Source organism: Alligator sinensis, unplaced genomic scaffold (assembly GCF_000455745.1).
Source record: "Alligator sinensis unplaced genomic scaffold, ASM45574v1 scaffold1131_1, whole genome shotgun sequence".
Lineage (NCBI taxonomy): Eukaryota > Metazoa > Chordata > Crocodylia > Alligatoridae > Alligator > Alligator sinensis.
Window position 1 is genome coordinate 134,595 of NW_005842218.1, and position 16,876 is coordinate 151,470.

The 16,876-nt window shown below is 43.8% G+C and overlaps 1 protein-coding gene across 1 annotated transcript in view; it reads right to left on the reverse strand.

Moving 5' to 3' along the window:
• Window positions 1-16,876, reverse strand: part of CFAP46 (cilia and flagella associated protein 46) — a 175,991-nt gene that overhangs the window by 45,250 nt on the left and 113,865 nt on the right. Inside the window, 6 exon segments of the mRNA XM_025208066.1 lie at window positions 5,011-5,199; window positions 8,017-8,205; window positions 9,206-9,341; window positions 13,015-13,194; window positions 15,082-15,188; window positions 16,847-16,876. The exon segment at window positions 16,847-16,876 is cut by the window's right edge and continues 9 nt beyond it. Coding sequence (XP_025063851.1) covers window positions 5,011-5,199; window positions 8,017-8,205; window positions 9,206-9,341; window positions 13,015-13,194; window positions 15,082-15,188; window positions 16,847-16,876 — 831 coding nt within the window.

Below are 16,876 nucleotides of genomic sequence, written 5' to 3' on the forward strand. Positions count from 1 at the left end.
ACTGAAGCCCCCCTTTGAATCACCCAGAACATCAAAGTCGTGGCAGGCGGGACGAGGGGAGGGGCTACCTAACGGAGGGTGATACTGGACGTGAGGCCCACCAACGTCACAATAAGGTTCAGAATGGGCATGGTGGGAATGACCTTCCTAATGTTGAAGTTGAACTGGTGGGTGATCAGTTGGAAAAGTTAGACATTCATAAGTCAGCAGGGCTGGACGAACTTTGTTCGAGAGTGCTGAAAGAGCTGGCTGAAGTCATCACGAGACCTTTGGCAAAACTCTTCCAAAACTCATGGTGCTTGGGGGAGATCCCTGAAGACTGGAAGAAGGCCAATGTTGTGCCCATCTTCAAGAAGGGGAGGAGAGAGGACCTGGACAACTATAGGCCAATTAACCTAATTTCTATTCCAGGGAAAATCCTGGAAAAATTCATCAAGGAGTCTATGTGTGATAGGCTTCCAAAAGGCCTTTGATCTGGTATCCCATGATGTTCTCACGGGAAAATTGGAGGATTGTGGGCTTAACTGCTCGACAGTTAGGTGGGTAGGAATCTGGCTACGGGGTAGGACCCAGAGAGTTCTGTGTCATCCTGGCGAGAAGTGGCCAGTGGCATCCCTCAGGGGTCTGTGCTTGGTCCAGTGCTTTTCAACATCTTTATCAATGATTTGGATCTGGGGGTGAAGAGCTCACTGGCCAAATTCACGGATGACACCAAGTTATGGGGGAGCATGGGCATGCTTAAAAATAGGCTGCAGACACAGGTGGACCTAGACAGGCTGGCACGTTGAGCAGACAGGAACCAGATGAAGTTCAACACTGAGAAATGTAAAGTGCTCCATCTGGGGATGAACAATTCCCAACTTACTCACAGGCTCAGTGGCACCATACTGACTAGCACCATGACTGAAAGGGACCTAGGGCTAATAATAGACCACAGTATGAACGTAAGCTGTCAGTGCAATGCTGTAGCCAGCAGGGCAAACAATACTTTGGCATGCATCAACTGATGTATCTCAAGCAAAACCAAGGAAGTGATTCTTTCGCTTTACTCAGCATTGGTGAGACCATAGCTGGAGTGCTGAGTCCAGTTCTGGGTGCCACACTTCAGCAAGGATGTGGAAAAGCTTGAGAGAGTCCAGAGAACAGCCACCCATATATGATCACAGACTTGCAAGGCAAGCCATACGAAGAAAGGCTAGCCATATGAAGAAAGGCTGAGGGATTTCGTCCTGTTCAGCCTAAAAAATAGAAGGCTGAGAGGCGATTTGGTAGCGGCTTACCGCTACATCAGTGGACTATATCAAGGACTTGGTGAGCAACTGTTCACCAGGGCACCCTTGGGGAAAACCAGGAGTAATGGCCAGAAACTCCTGGAAGAGTGTTTCAGGCTTAACACTAGGAAAAACTTCTTCACAGTCAGGGTGTCCAGACTGTGGAAAAAACTCCCTCCAGAGGTGGTGCAACCACCTACCCTGGGAATCTTCAAGAGGAGACCGGACAGTCACCTTGTTGGGGTCACCTGACCCCAGCTATCTTTCCTGCCTAGTGCAGGGGGGCTGGACCCAATGATCTTGCAAGGTCCCTTCCAGTCCCTAACAATCTATGAATCTCACCAGTCCTGAATACAAGGGAAGGATCACTTCCCTTGACCTACTGGCAACACACCTACCAATGCAGCCCAGTATGCCATTAGCCCTTCTTGGTAACAAGGGCACACTACTGGTTCAAATTCAGCATACTGTCCACTGTAACCCCAGGTCCTTTAGTGCAGAGTTGAACCTCATGAGATTTCTTTTGGCTCAATCCTCCAATTTGTCTAAATTACTCTGAATTCTAGCTCTACCATTCAGTGTATCTATTACTCCCCCCAGCTTGATGTAATCTGCAAACTTGATGAGGGTGCACTTTATGCCATCTTCCAGGTCGTTGATTAAGACATTGAACAAAACTGGCTGCAGGACTGACCCCTCAGGCACTCCACTTGATACTGGCTGCCAACTAGACATCAAGCCATTGATTACTAATCTCTGAGCCTGATGCTCCAGCTAGTTTTCTATCTACCTTACAGTCCATTCATCCAGCCCATAATTCCCTAGCTTGCCTGAGAGAATGTTGTGGGAGACCATATCAAAAGCCTTGCTAAAAATCAAGGTACATCACATCCACCAGTCTCCCTGCATCCGGTCACCTTGTCAGAGAAGGCAATCAGGTTGGTCAGGGATGACTTGGCCCTGATGAATCCATGCTGACTGTTCCTAATCACCTTCTTATCCTCCAAGTGCTTAGAAATGAATTCCTTGAGGATCTGCTGCATGATTTTTCCAGGGACTGAGATGAGGCTGAGATGAGCAGTTCCCTGGATCCTCCTTCTTCCTTTTCCTAAATACGGGCATTATATTTGCCCCTTTCCAATCGTCTGGGACCTCTCCTGATCACCACAATTTTTGAAAGATGATGGCTAGTGGCTGTGCAATCACATCAGTCAATTCCCTCAGCACCCTTAGGTGCATCCCATCCAGCCCCATGGACTTGTACATGTCCAGCTTTTCTAAGTAGTCCCTAACTTGTTCTTTCATCACTGAAGGCTGCTCAACTCCTCCCCCAACTGCGCTGCCCAGTGCAGCAGTTTGGGATTTGACCTTGCCTGTAAAGACTGAGGCAAAAAAGGCATTGAGCACTTGCCCCTTTTCTGTATCCTCTGTCACAAGGTTGCCTCTTCCATTTAGTAAGGGACACACACTTTCCCTGATCCTCTTCTTTCTACCAAAATACTTGTAGAAACCTCTCTTGTTACTCTTTACATCCCTTGTTAGCTCCAACTCCAATTGCGCTGTGGCCTTCCTGACCTCATCCCTGCATATCCAAATAATGATCTAATATTTTTCCCTAGTTATTTGTCCAAGTTTTCACTTCTTATAAGCTTCCTTTTTGTGATTTAGTTTACTGAAGAGTTCCCTGCTGAGCCAAGCTGGTCTTCTGTCATACTTGCTAATCTTCCTGCACATCAGGATCGTGTGTTCCTGCACCCTCAGCAAGGCTCCTTTTAAGTACATCTAGCTTTCCTAGACTCCTCTCCCCCTCAGTTTGGCTTCCCAAGGGATCCTGCCCATGAGTTGAAGTTGAAGTCTGCTTTTCTGAAGTCCAGGGTCTTTACTCTGCTGCTCTCCGTCCTTCCTTTCCTCAGAATCCTGAACTCAATCATCTCATGGTTATTGCTGTTCAAGTTACCATACATTACGACATTCCCCACCAATTCTTCCTGGCTTGTGAGCAGCAGGTCAAGAAGAGCATGGTCCTTAGTTGGCTGCTCCAGCACTTGCACCAGGAAGTTATTCCCAATACACTCCAAAAACGTCCTGGATTGCCTGTGCACTGCTGTATTGCCCTCCCAGAAGATGGCAGGGTGACTGAAGTGCCCCATGAGAACCAGGGCCTGTGACTGGGAAACTTCTGTTAGCTGTTTGAAGAAAGCCTCATCCCCCACTTCCTCCTGGTCTGGTGGTCTGTATCAGACACTCACCACAACATCACCCTTGTTGCTCTCCCCTCTGACCCTGACCCAGAGACTCTCAACAGACCTATTTCAAGCTTCATACTGGAGCTCTGAGCAGTCATATGGCTCTTTTACATAGAGTGCAACTCCTCCTCCTCTTCTCTCCTGCCTGTCCTTTCTGAACAGTTTGTACCCATCCATGAGAGTGCTCCAGTTATGTGAGCTATCCCACCAAGTGTCTTTTATTCCAATCATGGCATAGTTCCATGACTGTGCAAGGACTTCCAATTCCTTCTGCTTGTTTCCCAGGCTCTGTGCATTTGTGTACAGGCATGTGAGGTAACTAGTTGATTGCCCTGATTTCTCAGGAAGTATGAGAGAACCTCCCCTCTTGCCTCTTGCTGCTTGCTCTTTTTCCATGTCTCCCAATTCCCCATTTACCTCAGGGCTTTGGTCTCCATTCCCTAGCAAACCTAGTTAAAACCCTCCTCACTAGGTTAGCAAGTCTGTCTGCAAAGATGCTCTTCCCTCTCTTCATCAGGTAGATCTCATCTCTTCCCAGCAATCTTTCTTCTTGGAAGAACATCCCATGGTCAAAGAAGAGAAGAGAGGGGAAATGCTATTTGATTCTATCTGGCTCTGGGCCCATCTGCCCCGCACCCACTGCCAGGGGTGCTGGACAGAGCAGGCAGGGTCTCCATGTAGTCCAGCCTGGAACCGCTGCAGGCAGGGTGTGCTCACCTGGGCGAATGGGATGGGGCTGTCGGCCGGTGGGGAGTGGCATCTGGGAGTGGAATGAGGGCAGGGGTCCAGGACAGATCCACATTCTGCTCCTCCATGTCCTTGTGATGGGCATGGCTTTATGCCAGACCCTGTTCCCATGCTGTCACAACCCTTTGATTCCACCCCCAGCCCCAGACCTGCCTGTCCCGCTCACAGATGCCGCTACCCGCCCATCCATGGCCTCATCCCATCTGCCTGGCTGAGCGCGCCTGACCCACAGGGATCTTGGGCCAGTCTACATGGAGACCCCAGTGATCCACTTGCCTGCTCCATCTGGCACCCCCAGCAGTGGGTGAGAGGTGGACAGGTTGGGGCACCTGGGCAGCAGGGCTGGGTCCAGTAGCAGTGGCAGAGACACTGGCAGCGTAACCAGGAGCTGCTGCCATGGGGGCTGGCAGGAAGTCGAGTCTGGCTGCCGTACCACACCTGCCCTTGGTGCTGTGCCAGCCAGCCCCATGGACTACGGCTCCTGGTGTGACCAAAAGCCATGTGTGGGGTTGGGGTGGGCCATGCTTTGTGCCAAGTGGCGCCTCTGCAACCTGGGGGCAGCAGGACTGGCCGTACATGCCACTACCCAGACTGCCCCCTGTGTCTGGGCTGGGTGGGGCCCGAGGGACCTGGCACAGGCAGGATGGAATCACTTGGCAGGCTGAATCTACCCCATGAGCCATATTTTGTCCACCCCTGATTTAATATCTATAAGTAGCAACTAACAACTGAGAAAAATATCATACCATAATATTTTCCTTCCAGCAAGTATCTGAGTGTAGGGGGTCCGCTTTAACAGCAAGTAAATGCAGAGTTTTCCCAGTGAGATAAAGGTGTTTGGCTTTGATGTCAGGACAGCCTGCATAAAGACTCTGTAGGCTTACTAAGTGAGCCAGTGCAATGTGCCCCACAGTCTGCCTCAGATTTATCCATCCCTAATAATAAAAAAAAAAAAGTTATATCAACTTATACGTTCAAGTATAAAATAACCATTTCTTAGAAATTATGAATTAAGGAATAATTAACAAATGTACAGTCCCCTTTAACTTGAAAAGTTAATTATTGGGTTTGAATATGAATTAATTGATTCTATTTCAGATAACTGTTTCCAGTGGAAAAAAGACTGCTTCAGTTCTTTTCTTCCAACTGTTTTTGAAGCCTGAACCATTAATAGAGAATTAAACCAGAAAAAAAGATAATTTTGGAAGCTTAAATATTATCTAGAAAGGAAAATTCTAAAATTACTAGTACTGGAAACTTATTTCCTATATTTGCTTTTCAAAAGCATGCAAATAGGGTTCTTTAATAATTTTGAAGAAAGAAGAAATTGTTATGATCATCTTATTTGACCTACTTAACTAAGAGCACTGAATTTCACCAAGGTATTTAAGCCTGTACATGTGGTTCAACCAGGGATGGGCAAAATACAGCCTGAAGGCCGGATCCAGGCCAAATGACTGGATCCATCCCACAGCTGTCCTTGCAGTGCTCCGCATGGGGCTGAGTGTCACCCACTTTTGCCAGGTCAGCCTGCTCCATGCTCCTGCCTGCGCCTGCTGGCCCAGGCCCCAGCATATGTAGCTTCCAGGGGGCTGTTCCTAGTGCTTTTCTGCTCTCTCCATGCCTCCAGTGGGAGCTGCCCAGCTGAAGCTTTCCCTTTGACTGCCTCGAGCGGCACAGAAGGGGTAGGAGCAGGACAGAGGAGCTATCACTGAAGGCAAGGGGAACAGAATAACACTCGGCCAGCTGCAGCTACACTGGGAGCAACCCCACTGGAAGCTGTGTGCACTGGCTGGGGCCTGGACTGGCAGGGCTGTTCTGCTCCCCTCACCTCCAGCGGCAGCTCCTACCCCATGCTGTGCTGCTCTGGGCAGCTGGGTGGGGGGAAGCTTCAGCCAAGTGGTTCCCACTGGAGACGAGGGGAGCAGAACAACATCTGACCGGCTGCAGCCACACTGGGAACAGTCTGCCTAAAGATTCACACTGCCTCGGGCTGGGGCCAGGCTGGCGAGCAGCTCTGCCGCACGTGCCCCCTGCCTACTTTTCCCTCTCCTCACCTCCAGCTGGCTCCCAGGACCTAGTGCTCAGTCAGGCCCACATGCACAAACCCTGCCTCTCCCCCACACCTCCTGACAGGGCAGGGCATGCAGGAAGCAGATTGCAGTTTGGCCTGATCCCCAGTCCTGAGCTGTCCCCACCCTGTAACCTGGCCCCAAGATCCTGGCCTTCCCACCTGTCCTGCTCCCAAACACTGCTCCCCACCTGCCCAAAGCACCATAGGGAGTTTTGGTGAGTTGTTGCATGCAGGGGAGGAGGGGGATGACCTGGCCTGTGACAGCTCATGAAAACTTTCTATGTGGCCCTCAGGTCCGAATAATTGCCCACTCCTGGGTTAAACTATAATGTGTATATATAAGGTAGAAAAACGTCCTAGGTTGGGGCGCTCATGGTTTTGACCCTGTGGGCCAGATAAATAGGGCAGAGCCAGTCCGCAAGCTGGATCAGGCTTCATGCTGCCCCCACGCTCTGGGCTCAGGCCCTGGGTTAGTCCTGCTCAGACCCTGTGCATCAGGACTGAGTCCTGAACTGCCCTAGTGCCAAATATAGTACTGGGGGCTGAGCATCCCTGTCCTAGGTTAAGTGACATAATCCACTGCAATCCTAGCTAAGTTGCTCTGAATAAGATAACTGGAAAACAAACAACTTACTGCAAAGTCAATGTGGGCAGGGAATTAAGATACATCAACTGTTCCATGTAAGTGCTTAAGTGCATGCTCTTATAAATGAAAAGATAAGCCAAGGAAGCTTACTTCTTTCACTGACTCTTAAAATGGAGAAAATGTAGTTTCCCTTTTCCTTGAGAATAAACTAATGTCCCCAATTCACCCCACTGATTTTGCACCTCATTCAAGTCTAAATTTGTCCCACTTCTGCTTCCAGCCATTAGTTTATTACCACATTCTGAAACAAGTCTCAGTGGAGTGTTTGTGGACTGGGTTTACTTCACACTCTCACTAACTGGGCTAGCAAAGACAGTCCAGATTCTGAAGTGCTAAATCAATGTAGATCTATACTTACATGGAACTATGCCTATTTATAACATCAGAGAACTCAGCTGAAATATTTGATGCTTTTAGATCTTAGCTCTCTCAACTCTACGTAGTAAGCACAACGCATGGTGAAGCGGGCACCCAGTGATGTCATACTTATAAAAATTTACAGAAGACAGTAGGAGCTTTTGATAAAAGAATAAGATGGGAAATGAAGTACAATGTTCACATGTGGAGAAGAGAGTACCATTTAATAGCAAATGTACAGTTCAATATGAAGATACAGAACAGTTTCTTCCAACTCCTGCTCCTGACAATGAACTGTAATCTTTGTGCCCAAACGGCATGTCTCCACAAGACAGAGAATGGCCAATGTTACAAGCAGCTGGTATAAGCATAGACTTAAATATTCCAATAGTCAAATGAAAGGTCTGTTGATCCTTCTTCTCTTCAGGTTTTATTAAACAAGAGGAAACCCTGCAGAGGAATTTCCTTTAGACCATGACTGTCCTACTCATGGCGGTTGCGGGGAAAGAGGGAAAGGGTGTGCCCATGCAGTGCATGGCTTCAGGAGTACCTGGCATGCATGGGTGCAGCTGGCACATCCTATGACCCCTAGCCAACTACAGGTTGGACTGCCCTTTTCTAGACTGTCACCAGGATGTTTTCTTTAGTAGAACATAATCATAGGAAAAAACTTACCTGTTCCACAGAGGCACTATGAGGTGTTAACCTAACAAATTCTTCAACAATTTTAGTAAGTGATCCCTCTCTCAGTTCTTTCAGCTTTTTTTCTGTATTCACAAGATGAAGAATATCCAAAATTATTTCCACAAGTCTTAGTTTCATGTTAGCAAGTTGTCTCATTAATGGAATACTGATATTTTTTATCTGAAATATAAGAAAACAGAAAAAGTAAGCAATTCTAGAGCCTGGTGATTTTCTATCAGCGGAGGGGAGAACCACAAGGAGACGTGCACAGGAAGATGACAAGCTGAAAGATTGCTTAGTGAAGTATAATGGAGCTTTGGGACAAACCCAGATACAATTATTTACCAAAGCCTAGACTGAACAACTTTTCTATTTAGCCAATGCCTGGATGAAGAATAAGTATGAGGCTTTATATTTCTGAACCTAAATCTGACACACCCTCACAGAAAGAGGTAAAGCTCTAGTTTAGTCTAGACTCCCTAGATTTCTGTCTGTATTTCATAAAGGATTTAAAAGTTACCTATTTGGAGAGAGATAAAAGCAACCAAAAAACCAGAATGATACAATTTATCTATAATTTAGAGGAATGACACTTCCACAAGAAATACAGGGACCTCAACTCTGTCATGAGGTGGAATACTACTACCAGCTCTTCCAAGTTAACTAACTGCAATATACTAAAATAATAAACTGTATATTTTTTCCAATTGCTAAAGGAAATTCTAAACCTAAATCTAACACTTGTAGTTACTGACAAGACTACAAAAGAAACAACATTTGTAACTAAGATAACAGAGTAGACAGGAGACTGTTTGGCTCTTTGGCAAGGGTTTGTCAGCGGGAACAAAGTGGAAGTTGAAGTTGTTCTCCCTTTATGCATAGCCACTAATAAGCATTATTGGTAAGAACATTCCCCAAAACACAGAGAGCGCTCAGGTGCACTATGAATGGGATTCACACGCCCAAAAACTTAAAGAACAGAATGTTGAGCTGTACCTTTTAGAAGAACCTGACATAAGAGTATACAACTGGTCACAACAATATGCCGGATTACTGAAGTGCGAATAATACTGCACATGGGTATATCTTCAGGTTTATGGCCTAAATTTCAATGTTGCCAATATAGGCAAATCACTAATCTGAAAAGTATATTTTTGGATACATATCAAATGTCATGTACCTCCTGAACAGAAAGTAAGCTATAAACATTGTGAAATAGTTCCTCTTTTTCAGACACTGCTCTCTGAGTTAATGTGTAGGCATCTAGATAGTGATGATGTTTTTCTTCTTCATCTCTTGTGTATTTTGCAATCAACCTTTAAAAAAAAATCAGAGTCTTACATGAGGATACAAGTACAAAAATGACTGATTTTTATGGTGTTACAAATTTTGAACATGCTTTATGGAAAACCTGTTTTGATTGTTTGTATTTCTAAATGCACTGACAAAAAACCTAAGTACAGTAAAAGCTTTGTTAATCCGGCATGAGTGGGGTAAGGGGGTGGTACAAATTCCAGTTATCTGAGTTATACCGGCCCCAGCCCGCAGTGGCAGCCCACCCCACCCTGTGCAGATCCCTTTCCCCTCCCCCACAGACTCCCAGCAGCTCCTCTACCGGCAGCGTTACTAACTCATGTAAACAACAGAAATACTTGATGTGCATGCTGGACAGACTTGGCAAAGATTCCGGTTGCTAAAGTGAGAATTTATATTGGGGGATATTGGAAATTCTGGTTAACACAGCTTTTACTGTATTTACACATTAAAGTTTCAAAGCTCAGCTCCTGGACCAGCTGAACTTCCTTTTGCACTCATGTAATGCAAGGGGCACTGAAAGTTGTTCTGAACAGATATCTGGCGTCTCCACTTTAGTGGGAGATCCCCCAGGAACATAAGGCTAGTATAACTGGATCTTCCCTCAGCCTCTGCATAGAGCAGGGGTAAGCAACCCCTGGCATGGGAGCCAGAGTATAGCATGCAAAGACATTTTGCTTGGCATGCACATCTCCGGGCAGATAGCGAGGAAGGGGCTGGGGCTGTGCTGCCACAACAAGTATCAGGCCCCTGGCACTCTGATATCTTACAAGTCAAGGTTGCAGGCATTTTGGGTACTCTGCCCCAAAATGTTGGTGACCTCTGGCATACAGTGTGCAGGAAGGGCTCAAAGTCAGAGCACACTATGGTTTTGCAGGCACTAGCTATAACAGCCTGTAGTGAACTGTTCCAACAATTTTCATTAAACATGCAACCGAAATCAAGGACAATAAGAAGTCCATCTATAGGTACATAGGTAACAGGAGGAACACCAGTGGAAACGTGGGACCACAGCTCAATGCATCTGGACATCTGATTACCGACACCAAGGAGAAAACTGAACTTCTGAATGAGTACTTTACATCTGTATGCCGCCAGTCTAAGAGTGATAGCCTGATAAATGCAAATATGACACAGAATAGTCACAGTAACAAGAGTCAATGTAGAGCTGGTGAAAGAACAGCTAAAGAGGCCGGATACCTATATGTCAGCAGGACTGGATGAGTGCAGGACGAATTAGCTGAAGTCATCGCAGAACACCTGGCAAACCTCTTTGAGAATTCGTAGGACACAGGAGAGGTCCCAGAAGACTGGAAGAGGGCCAATGTTGGGCCCATCTTCAAGGAGAGGAGAGAGGACCCAGGGAATTACAGGCCGATCAGCCTGACCTCAATTCCAGGAAAAATATTCTAAAAATTTCTCAAGGAGTCCATATGCAATAAGTGAGTAGAAGGCAAAATTCTGAATGACAGCCAGTATAGTTTTGTCATGGGTAGGTCATGTCTAACCTCATCCCCCTTCTACAACCAGTTTACACACCACCTGGATAAAGGAGATGAGGTCAACATCATTTACTTGGACTTCAGGAAGGCCTTGGACTTGGTGTCACATGAGTCTCTCAAGGTAAAACTGGCAGACTATGGACTCAACAATTCAACAGTCAGATAGATGGGTGGGGAACTGGGTGCAGGGTTGGACCCAGGGAATACTAACAGACAGATTGTTATCAACCTGGTGGTAGGTAGCCAGTAGGGTCCCCCAGGGTTCGGTACTTGGATCAGTGCTTTTCAACCTTTTTATCAATGATCTGGAGGTGGGGTGAAAAGCACACTGGCAAAGTTTGCCAATGACACTAAGCATGGCCACGCATCAGGGTAGGCTAATGATCCAGGTGAACCTAGACACATTAGTCAGGTGGGAGGACCAGAATCAGATGCTGTTCAACACTGAAGTGTAAAATGCTCCATCTGGGGAGGAAAAATCCGCAACAAAATTAGAGGCTTGGTAGTGCTACGCTAGCTAGCATCACATGTAAAAAATGAATATAAGGTGCCAGTGCGATGCTACAATTAGCAGATCAAACAATACACTGGCATGCATCAACCAATGCATCTCAAGCAAAACTAAAGAAGTTATCCTCCCACTCTACTCAGCATTGGTGAGGCCGTAGCTGGAGTACTGCATCTAGTTCTGGGCGCCACACTTCAAGAAGGATGTGGAGAAGCTTGAGAGAATCCAAACAAGAGCCACTCATATGATTAGAGGCCTGAACAGCAAGCCATACAAGGAAAGGCTAACAGATATGGGACTGTTCATCCTAGAAAAGAGAAGACTTTGGGGGGATTTGGTGGCAGCTTACAAATATATCAGGGGTGAGCATTAGGGGCTAGGTGAACAACTATTCACCAAAGAGTCCCAGGGGAAAACCAGGAGCAACATTCAGAAACTCCTAGAATGTTTCAGACTGGATATAAGGAAAACTGTTTCATGGTTCATGTGACCAGACTCTGGAATAGACTCCCAGTGGAGGTGGGGCAGGCAGCTACCCTGGAGATCTTCAAAAGGAGACTGGACGCACACCTTGCTGGGGTTATTTTACCCCAGCAGTCTTTCCTACCTAGAGCAGGGGGGCTGGACCCCGTGATCTCACAAGGTCCCTTCCAGCCCTAAACTTCTGTCAATCTGTGAATCTATGTCCTGTACCTTAACCTGGTATGGGCTTCATTACGGGCAGGTCATGCCAGACCAACCTCATGTCTTTCTATGATCAGGTTACATCTCAAGCAAGGCTAAGGATGTCATCCTCCTGCTCTACTCGGCCCCGGTGAGACCACAGCTGGAGTTCTGCATCCAGTTCTGGGTGCCACACTTCAGGAAAAGATATGGAGAAAAATTGAGAGAAACCAAAGGATTAGAGGCCTAGAGCCCAGGTCATACGAGAAGAGGCTGAAAGACTTGGCACTGTTCATCCTGGAGAAGAGAAGAGTCAGAGGAGACTTGGTGTCAGCCTGTAAGTACATCAAGGGCATATATCAGGGTCTGGGGGAACAGCTGTTCACCAAGGCCCCCCAGGGGAGGACAAGAAATAATGGGCACAAGCTGGTTGAGGATCGCTTCAGGCTAGACATAAGGAAAAACTTCTTTACAAGTCAAGTACTGAGGGTTAGGAACAGGCCCCCCGCAGAGGTGGTACAGACTCACCCAGGCAGTGTTCTAAAAGTATCTTCACACCCATCTTGCTGGGGTCATCTGATCACAGCAGTTTTTCCTGCCCAAGTGCAGGGGGGCTGGACCCAATGATCTGTAAGGTCCCTTCCAGCTCCTAACAACAATGAAACTATGAAACTCATACTAAGGGATCCTTCAGTTACTAACCTATCCTAAGAGTGGGGAAGACAGGAGGTATTTTGGAGATCTTGGTGTTCAGTTTCAAAGTCAGTGCAGCTTACCATAAAACTTGTGAGAGCAGATGCACATGCAAAGGAGCAATAACTCCTTCACTTTGCTGTATTGGTGGTTCCATCAAGAGTGAGAATGTGGCCCCCCAAATCAGGATATAAAATAGATTATATTATTAGCCCCCCCTCATTTTTCATACCTAAAATCTAAACCTAAATCACACAGTGTGGCTTAAGGACGATGTAACAAAATTTGCCAGCAAATGTATAGGTTTACCTGTGAATATTTGCACGTTCTTGTAGGATTTCAGCGCTGTGGTCTTTATACCCATAACGATGGAAGTCATCCTCAATTTGAATTAATTTCTCATACAATTGTAGTATACTTGTTAACTGAGAAGACTCGGCATTAATTTTCATGTAATCTTGGGCAAAATTTATTTGAATAATTGTTTTCCTATGGAAAACAGGAATACAGGTTAACATTGGGATAAGAGTTCTGAAAAACAGCTCAAGTATTATCCCAATATTTGTGATGAGATCTGCTGTATTATATTAATATATGTTCCCTTTTCAATTTTCAGTTAACATAATTTGTAACTGACCTGAAGGAAGATATCACTTAATTTTAAAAAAATGATATTAATGTAATCTAAAAAATTACACCAAAATAAAAGAAAGGCCTCTTTAATAGGTTCTTTACTCTTCCCTCTTTAATCCCAAAATTATACAGCTTTGCAAAGAAAATGGTGTGCAACCTTTCCCCCTCACTTCTCTTCCCCAACACACACATTTCACTGTCTATAATGTAAATCCTTCCAAATAATATGATGTAAGAGGTATAACACACAGTAAAATGATTTTGTATTTCACTCTCAACAAATTTAGTGTTTAAAACAAGAAGGGCTTCCTGGATTACTCTAATTCAGACAACTCATAATTATTGACATTGCAGTTAATGCAGGCAACTGAGTTATCTTTAAGTAAGTGAGGTCTACTACTGGAAGAAGTCTATCCATGGCAATACAGAACCCTGTGTCTAATTTACCCTGTTCTTTGGGGTAATTTACCCTGATACTGCAGTGAAACATCTCCCAGTAGATAAGACAACTCACTTATAGCTAGTTCATGTTATAGCAACCTTCCAGGGAAGTCTGCATTGTAGACATGCCTTTGGATTATAATGTTGAGAAGAAGGCTTTCAAAATTTCTGACTTGAATATTACTACTGTCAGTTCAGACAAAGCAGATCTCAACCACACAGGGAAAACCATACAGGAAGTTAAGAGTCACTTAACTAGGCTATATATAATACACAAAAATAAGAAAGAAGAATGAATAAACAGAAACAATATTAAAATAATTTACTTAAGGATAAAACACTTAAACATATATAGAACACCACAAATTAAAACTGGGTTGAATAACTGAAGAATAATTACAGGAATAACCTATATTTTTTTATAAGGATATGAATTATTTCTTACCCCAAATTTCTGGGCCAGATTCTCCATGAATGTTTAAATAGCAAGGGAGAATCTGAGAGGTGACAACAGTCAAACCCACATCGTATGCTGCTGTTTGCTCCCCAGTGAGAAATCAGCATCTTTAAACTAAGCTCTCAGACCTTCATTACAAGTACAGACTGGTTGTGTCTACATGAGTGGTAGACTGCGCAGTAACTCCCGATACTGCGCAGTACCATTGCTGCAGGGTTTTTTCCCCTGATGCTACTATGCAGTATCATTGCTGCACAGTTAGCACCCAGTGCAGTAGTGTCTCATGTAGACGTGCCAGCTGAATTAGAAATGTAGCTGTACAGGAAAAATCTATTCTCTACCTTGATGGGGACTGACTTAAGTTTCTCAACAGGAAATATTTTAGAATGTGGGTCTCGTGAGCTTAATGTTATACAGCCAACACAATATTCTGTGGCACATAAGCTACATGGTGACCTCCTTTAAAAAATCCATAACCTTATTGCAATCTAAATGCCAAAATCAGTAATAGTACACAGGCTCACTGGTTAGGCCATGGGAATGGGTGGCAGGATTCAGACTGTACCAGATATCTTAACCAACCTTTATAAAAATGTAAATAGAGGGAAGTGTTTTTGAGGTTGTTCAGAAGGATGCAACAGACATGCAAAGCAGGTAGTGGGCAAAACTGTGATAGATATATGAAATTGTATATAAAGACATAAAACATTTTCAGAATGGCTAGAAAAATGTTTTAATATCTAAACTAACTAATGCTTTTCTCCTCGAAAAGCAACATAACTCACACCATAGAAAATGTCAATACTACAAACATAACACAAACATTTTACCAGAGAAAAATTTACCTTGCTTCCAGGGAGGTAATCATAAAACCCAGTTCAGACTCTCTGTTAGGTCTCTCCACTAATATGGATCTGAACACATTTATGTTTTTTTCCAAAATTCTGCAGATCTGCAAATAATACCATAATTATTAGAACTGTCTTTTTATTTCTAAGTAATTTTAAATATTATTTTAGATTGTCCACTTGTGCAGAAAATCTTTATTATATTCTCCTAAAATTTTTGACACTATCAAGTTTTTCTTGAATCATTTCTTGAATAATTTCCATACACTCTAAACAGTACAATCTAATTTAATAGTTGTACATAAGTTCTCTCGGGGCTTGACTCTGGTCATCTTCCTCTGCTTGAGTTTCCTCATTATTCCAAAGTTAGGCCAGGTGTGTACTACAGACTTTTGCTGATATACCTATGTTGATCAGGAATGTAACAAGGTGTGATTTCTGACTGACAAAAAAACCCAAACAAACAAACAAACAAACAAACAAAACCCCCAAAAACCATGGAAAAAAGGCCCTAGTGCAGATGTAGTTAAGTTTTGCCAACACAGTTATTATGCTGGTTGGGAATATGAAAAAGTTATGGCCCTACTAGACGTAACTATAGCAACTGTATGTACATGTAGTTATATCATTAAAAACATCCTTTTGTCAGTACAGAAGCAGCAAAGAAATTCTTTTGTGGTCAAAGCTGTACCTCCAATAGGGAGGATTTTCCAGTTTCTCTCTACTGGTACAGTCATATTTGAAAACCAGTCTAAACACAAATATAAGGTAGAAGACCTAATTTTATACAATCAGAAGTGCTAAAATGTAGCAGTCTGTAAGTGTGACAAAAGCTATTAGGAAAAAAAATTACAAAACTATTGTTGTATTTAAAACAAGTCTTTAATCGCTTCAGACATAAATAGGCATATCAAAGTGTGATGAGGTCTTCATCAGAGAAAAGATAATATTTTTCTAAGCTTCCATGAGACAAAAAAACCCACTTTTATTTAGAATATTACCTTTTAAACCTGTGCAATCAGAAACTCATGTAACTGCTATAATGGCACTGAAATTTGCGGTATGTTAGCTCACGTCTTAAGGGTTATACAGTCAATGGATTTTTTATAACTACCGTAGGAAAAAAAAAAATCTTTGACTCAAAAAAAATTACCTCTGTGAAAAATGAGAATTAGGAATACGGTTTCCATTTGGTGCAAAAGTGAATTTCTATTCATGTTAATAGGAATTAGGCATGTGCATCACATGGAAGAGAAAACAGTCATGTAAAAATTGCAATGCAACTTGTTTTACTATGACAAAGGATGCATAAAAATAGTTTGTCAAGCCATAGATCACAGGTGGTGCTAGTGCTTTTTATATACTTATCAAATAGCATCGCCTTACTTATTCCCTCCTGCTCTCTCTTTTCCTTTCTCTTTCTGACCAAACCACAAGCATTCTAATTTGGCAAATCAGATCATTGGATTTCACTTTTGCGTGCTAAATGATAATTGTTATGTAATTAGAAAAAGTATAACACTTACAACATACAGCTATGCTAAGCAGTGAGCTTTATCTGATGTTAAACCATCAAAACACCACTTGTCTGTAAATGTCTGGGAATTTGTTGAGGATGGGAAGAGAGAGAACAAGAACAGCATTATATTTGAAATATATTATTTTTAGTGCATAAGTTAAAAGGTTACGTAGCACAATTCTTATATAATTAAAACTATACACTATCTCAGGCAAGTGAACAATAGCCACGTTATTTTCTTACCACTTCCTCTTTTTCTTCCTCATCTTTCCC